The sequence below is a fragment of the Fulmarus glacialis genome, unplaced genomic scaffold, assembly GCF_000690835.1.
Source record: "Fulmarus glacialis isolate BGI_N327 unplaced genomic scaffold, ASM69083v1 scaffold9537, whole genome shotgun sequence".
In the NCBI taxonomy this organism is placed as follows: Eukaryota; Metazoa; Chordata; class Aves; order Procellariiformes; family Procellariidae; genus Fulmarus; species Fulmarus glacialis.
Genome location: NW_009221256.1, coordinates 55,161 through 61,160, shown reverse-complemented (window position 1 = coordinate 61,160; position 6,000 = coordinate 55,161). Strand labels below are relative to the sequence as shown.

Sequence of the window (6,000 nt, the reverse complement as noted above, 5' to 3'; positions counted from 1 at the left end):
ATATTTAATAATTATTTCTTAGGTCAACTGTGTTGTAGTAATAGTAAATTTTTGCCTTATGCACTAATCAAATGAAGTTTGAGGACTTATACCGTATGCCAAAACATGTATCCATTCTTCAAAACCTCTAGGAACTTCTGAACAGTGCCCATATCACCATAGTAAAGCGATCTGTTTCTTTTGTAGGCACTGCTGTACCAGCTTATCAGTATTCTTTACAGCATATGTTGGGAAGTGTTTCTGCTGCTGCTGCATGCTCTTCAGAACTACATCTGCGTGCCTAGTCTGAATTTGTCTATGAACTTAAATGTGAACATATTTTTTTAAGTGCAGAAAAATAATCCTTTGGGGGTAGTGTCTGGCATGGTTGTCATCACTGCAAATGAGCTATTTAGTGTACCTTTTAAATGGGAATGGCAGAGGCTAATTTTCCTAGTCAACCTGTAGAAGATGACAGTTTCACCGGAGTACTGGAACATCTAGCGAGCATGAAGTTGCACTTCAGCCGCTCCCGGTGTTATGGCACTAAACTTGAAAGGTTGGTGATTTCATGAAATTTTGAGAGCACTTAAGGTAAAACCTATATTGATTTGCTGCTTTATATCTTAAATGGAATTATTGCTAAGGCTGATAAGATGTTGATGTGTTTTGACTTACTTCCTTAATGAAAGATGATTTTTTTTTGCCATGGTCACTTCATGATGACCTCGTGGTCTGAAGCTCAAAGATTCCTTATAATGTAACTTTAAAAAAAAAAAAAAAAAAGTATGGCCAATCTATTTTTCAGGGCATTATATAAAAGACATCAGTGAGAATGCGGTTGAGTTTAGATGCTTCTCACATTTTAAAAATGAGATTGTGCTCTGATTTACTTACAGTTTCTGCTAGAATCTTCAGGTCTCCTAGATAGTGTTGGGGCCAGAGTGGATGAACTGAAACTAATTTCTGTAAGGATCCGTTTTTCCCAACTCCTACTCTAAATATAAATTTGCCCTGTGGAGCAGAGCAGCTGCTGCCTTTGTCAGCTCTTATATAGTTCAGTGGGATTTTTTTTTTCTTTATTGGTCTTTGTGTCAGAATTGCTCTGATAGGGACAAGCATGCGCTCCTTTAATGCATGCCTATAAATGTCACTCACCTCCATGAGGTCCTTAAAAAGATGTCCATGTCTGAGCTGCAGCGGGTCTGGCCTAGAACCACACACTAATTGTCAGCTGCCTGAATTCTATCCCTCTGATTCTCACAGGGTGTCACCAGCTTATATTCTTTGAAATATATTTGTCATTTTGCTGAGGCTGCCGTACATGTTACAGTGGTAAATATGATCACAAGTAAAAGTCTAATGCCAAGCAGTCTTGCTCTTCAAGAATCCAACAGTGATGGTTCAGGAGAAAATCTGCAAGAGATAATCTGGGAAGTTACTTGTAGAGATTAAAAATGGGTAATCCATATCATCCTAGTGATTAAGAGATTGCACAAACAAAACTTGCAATAAAAGTGTTGCCAAAGGTGATAAAAACAACACTGCAAAAATGATAGTACTAGGGAGTTCTGCAGTAGAATCACCACTGTTTTTTTTAAAAAAAAAACAAAAAAACCCCCAAAAAAAACCCCAACCAAAAAAACCCTGAAAACAAACCACACAAAAAAAACAAAAACAAATGCAAAAAAAACCCAAAAAACAATGAGCTGCCTTTTTCTTTTAGGTTGTTTTAATAGTAACTTTAGATTTAATTTGCAACTCAACCATCTGCCTGTGGTTTAATTCATTTGCTACAATTCCAAGTTTTAAACAGTGCTCTTAGCCTGCCTTTTGAAAAAAATGGCCTGTAACCTAAAATCTCAACATTGCGCTACAACAGCTATTGCAACTCTTTCTTTTTTTCTTTTCTTTGATTATGCAGATCAAAATGTAGTTGACAAAGAACTGGAGAAAGTAATGCTATAAATATTTGTCGTGTTTGAGCAGGAAAATAAACAATCAGTCCTGATAGCTTTTTTGTTTTTGTTTTTGTTTTTTTGTCCTAGTATTGGTATCTCTGTGGTTAATTTCTGAATTAAGATTTTTAGGATATATATATATATGCATACACCCTCTCTCTCTGATTTTTTTTTTTTTTTTTTTTTAAACTAGCAGCACGCTCTTTGTTCTACATTCCTCCAACCCTTGCTCCAGGCAAAAAAGAATAACTGATTTTGCTGATGTCCATAAGCCTTGTTTCTAGGCTCTGTCCTCCCGAATGATTACCAGTAAATTGCTCTGATTTTATCTGCAGCTAAGCCAGTATTCTTATCTGATGTTACTTTAAACCATACTCAGTTTCATACATAGATGTGCTTTCACCTACATCCTATGGTGAAAATTTGACCACATCTATAGCATGGATCAAAGTGAGTGTTCTTGTCTGAAGGAAAACTAAGAGTTTACGAAGTTTAGGGACAAAAAAAAAAAAAGTAAAATATTTAATATCCAGTAAAATGACCACAATGGATTAGTTACAGGGGTTTATTCCCTGTAAATTCTGTATTATTTTTCTTCTCATTTAAACCTGTTACTCAGCTAATTTTAAGAACCTAAATTTGCTGGCGTCACACGTTCCTAGGTGTAGGTGTTCAAGCAGAAGCAGGATTAATGTGGGAAACTAAATGCAGGATCTCAAACCGAGAGAGAGAGATTATGTAGGTGTGCATAAAATTACATAGGAATTTGAGTGACGGAGGCCCCTGCGAGGACAGCCTGCTGTCGTTGCGTTGTGCTTCCTGAATTTTCCAGAGCTTGCAGGTCTTTTGATCAAGCTCCGTGCTGCCATATAATTGTTAAAAGAGTATTAATAAGAATAGAAATATTTCAACCATCCACATTTTAAAAAGGTATGTATTAACAGAGATCGTAAGGAACTAAAATAATAAAGTCTTAGCCTGGTAGGTCATGCTGTTCAAGACTTAGCAATTCCCCTTAAATATCTTCATGTTAAAACCCTTTGTGCTGAAAATAGATGAAATCTACAATAGATCTGCCTCATGACAGTACTACTAAAGGACTGTTCTCTATATATTTCTGAAGAAAGCTTCAGGAGCAGTGCAAAAATTATTTCCTTTGCTTGAATAATTTTTTCAGGAAGGTGCAGAAGGCCTTTAAGCGGCCGCTAGCTAAGCAAGGAAGCTCTCAAGAGGAGATGCCTGAACCTCCTATGCTTGTGGGAATTGTGCCTGTACTTTCATTTCTTGATCAACCATAAAATACTGTTTTAAATTATTAATCACTAGCCTGCTCTAAATTTTACTTTACTGGATTTTTTTTTTTTTTTTTTTTTTTTTTTTTGTAGAAGGCTACGTTAGAGGTTCAGTATCAGAAATTTTAGTAAAACCCTACAGCATTGATTTTAATCGCCAGATCAATGAAAGCGTAGGCTGGTGTCACTTCAGTGAACCTCTCTAATTAGGAGCATAGGATTTGCCGTCGCGGATCAGGCCGATGCTCTGCTGGGTCTCTGAGTCGGTTCCCAGCGCCCAGGCTGGCCGGCTTCGGTGGAAGTAAGGCTCCCCGCTCCCTCCTTCCCCAGCAACGCATAAGGTCAGCGGGGAATGGAGAAGCAGAATTTTCCTCTTATGTCACGGAGAGGATCGTTCTTCATCCCAAAGACAGTGAATTGGTAACTGGGGTCTTGGCTAGCATGTCTGTAAATGGCCTTTAGGGATAAAAATACTCATCCTTTTATATAGCTGTAAACTCTAATTACTTAGGCTAGCTGTTTCCCGTTAGGAGGGGTATTTCTTAAATTCTTCATAAATATACAAATACATTTGGCTGAAAAGGTCTCTGTGTGACACAGACTATAGTGGAGAATGGGGAACTAAGGAGTTTTCACTGTAACCTCTGTGCTTTAGTACTTCTTTTTCCTATATTCCTGTAGTCTGCATCATAGACGGGGACACTGCCCTTCTCTGCACTTTTGAGTTTGATCTGGTGCCAAATGTGTAGCTTTAACCCTTACCAGTTGTCTTCTAACTATATAATTGGCGTATAGATCATTATATAGAAAACACTCCAAACCCTTTAAATGGAAGCAGGAGGAACTAAGCTGAAAGCAGGGTCAGCATAGGCAATTTAATTTAGAAAGTTATCAGTCAATAGAAGATTCAATTAGATTCGTATCTGTGAAACAGATGGCTGACTGCAAGATGATTAGATTAGGTTTGTTATGTTTGTGGAAATTAATTCAGCACTTTATTTTTTTGTTTTGTGGAAAAAAAAAAGCACAACTTGGATGATTTGGTAACCGCTTAGCAGGAACAATTTATTAAGACCACCTTATTCTTTTGTGTAAAATATGGCAAAAGCCTGGTGATCCCTGGGTATGCAGAAAGCTTTTTGCTGTAGCCTGATTTCTAGATGTGTTAGCAATACAGTAAATGACATAACAAAACCAGAAATGCTGCCACCTATGGATAAAGGGTTGTTAGTATTTTCAAATGCAAGAATTTTATCTCAAGATCTCGTTAGTAGAACATTTAGGACCAGGCACCTGTGTGGGCTGTGTGTCCCCATCTGTCTGTCAATGCCAATATATACACGTATATATTCCTTTTTTCCTCTTCCTCATCAGAAAGTTCTCATCAGGTTTTAAAATGCTGGAAACCTCGCGCTTTTTTAGGTTTTTAAAAAGTGTCTGAAAAATTGTCTGTTTATTTTGATGGCTATGTGGAAGTTGAGCTCTTGTGATAATCTGTGCTGAACCCTTCTGAGATTCTTAGTCTTTTTGTGCGTCTTTGGGATCGAGTCTTTGCCACACAAATTAGTGCTCAGCTGTCAGAAAGTATTTTTCCCTACCTTAAAAATGCAGCTTAAAATAAAAATACGTCTTTCAAAAGTAGGTCACACCTAAGGTTTGTCTAGCCAACTGTCCCACTTCTGACAGCGCCCAAGAACAGGAGGAGCATTAGAAATAGAAGCATGGGTAGAATATACAAAAAACTTTTTAGAAAGATAATCAGTCCCTTCTCATTCTTACTCTTACCATCAATAATCTTTAGAAATAATGGAATTAATATGTAATTCTTGAATGACCAGCTTCTGTACAGTTTTCCTCTTCAGAAGAGTTAAAGGTGTGCTAAGTAATTGAGACTTGAAGCGAGTGTGTGGTTAAATGCTTCCTCAAGTTTGCGTCTTGTTTTTTCTCCTTTTGTTCCTTCTGTCTCCAGATTTTGCATTCGTCTTGCTTAGCAGCTATAGCGATGAATAGGTTGTTGGCCTTCATAACTCAGTTGCACTGATTTTTTCATCTGTGTCTTGGTTACATCTTGCTTTATGTCCTTCCAAGTGTTGGAGAGCACTACCTCTCACCGACTTCTGGCAACTTCAGAAGCATTGCCTCTTGTGAAAAATCTTGGACACTGAACTAAATTACATTTTACAGAGTGAGAAAGGCAGTGCAGAGGATTCATTGTTTTTTGAATGTCATTAGGCATCCTGGTCACGGGAGCAGAGGGTGGTTTGCTGGTGACTTCAGAGTCTTGGTATGGACTGAACCTATCCAGCCTCTGGTTTTGAAGACTCAATTTTTTAATCGAGCACTAAGCAGACCCAAAAGGGAATGCTGTCTTGTCCTTCTTGGCTGAAAGAGGGCTAGGATTTGATCTCTCGGACGAGACAAAGGCCAATTTCTGTAATTCCCTAATCCCCACAGCAAATTGCTTTTGTTAAAAATTAAGAAAATCCTTTGTAATGTTTCTGTTTTGGATCAGATAGCTTTCATCTACACACATCCCTAGGAGTTGAAATGGTTTAGAGTCATGTGCCTTTGAGACCAATTTTACTTTCATTTGGAGTTGCTTCACAACTGTGAACATTGTTTTGGTGAATTAATCCTCTAAGCAATCAAGAAAAAATGGAATAGAGGAATGAGTTTGTGCTTAAGATGCTACATGGCAAGTCAGGTTTCATTTCCAGCCCTCTTCAGATTGTTATTATCTCTTGGAGTATTTTCCTTACCCTTTCTTT

At 37.7% G+C, this 6,000-nt stretch overlaps 1 protein-coding gene across 1 annotated transcript in view; it reads left to right on the top strand.

Moving 5' to 3' along the window:
* Positions 1-413: 413 nt before the first annotated feature.
* LOC104079123 (neuron navigator 2-like) overlaps positions 414-6,000 on the top strand; it is a gene marked incomplete at its 3' end in the record, with an annotated part of 51,469 nt that continues 45,882 nt past the window's right edge. Inside the window, exons 1-3 of the mRNA XM_009581034.1 lie at positions 414-538; positions 3,118-3,211; positions 3,443-3,652. Coding sequence (XP_009579329.1) covers positions 414-538; positions 3,118-3,211; positions 3,443-3,652 — 429 coding nt within the window. The remainder of the gene's footprint in view (positions 539-3,117; positions 3,212-3,442; positions 3,653-6,000) is intronic.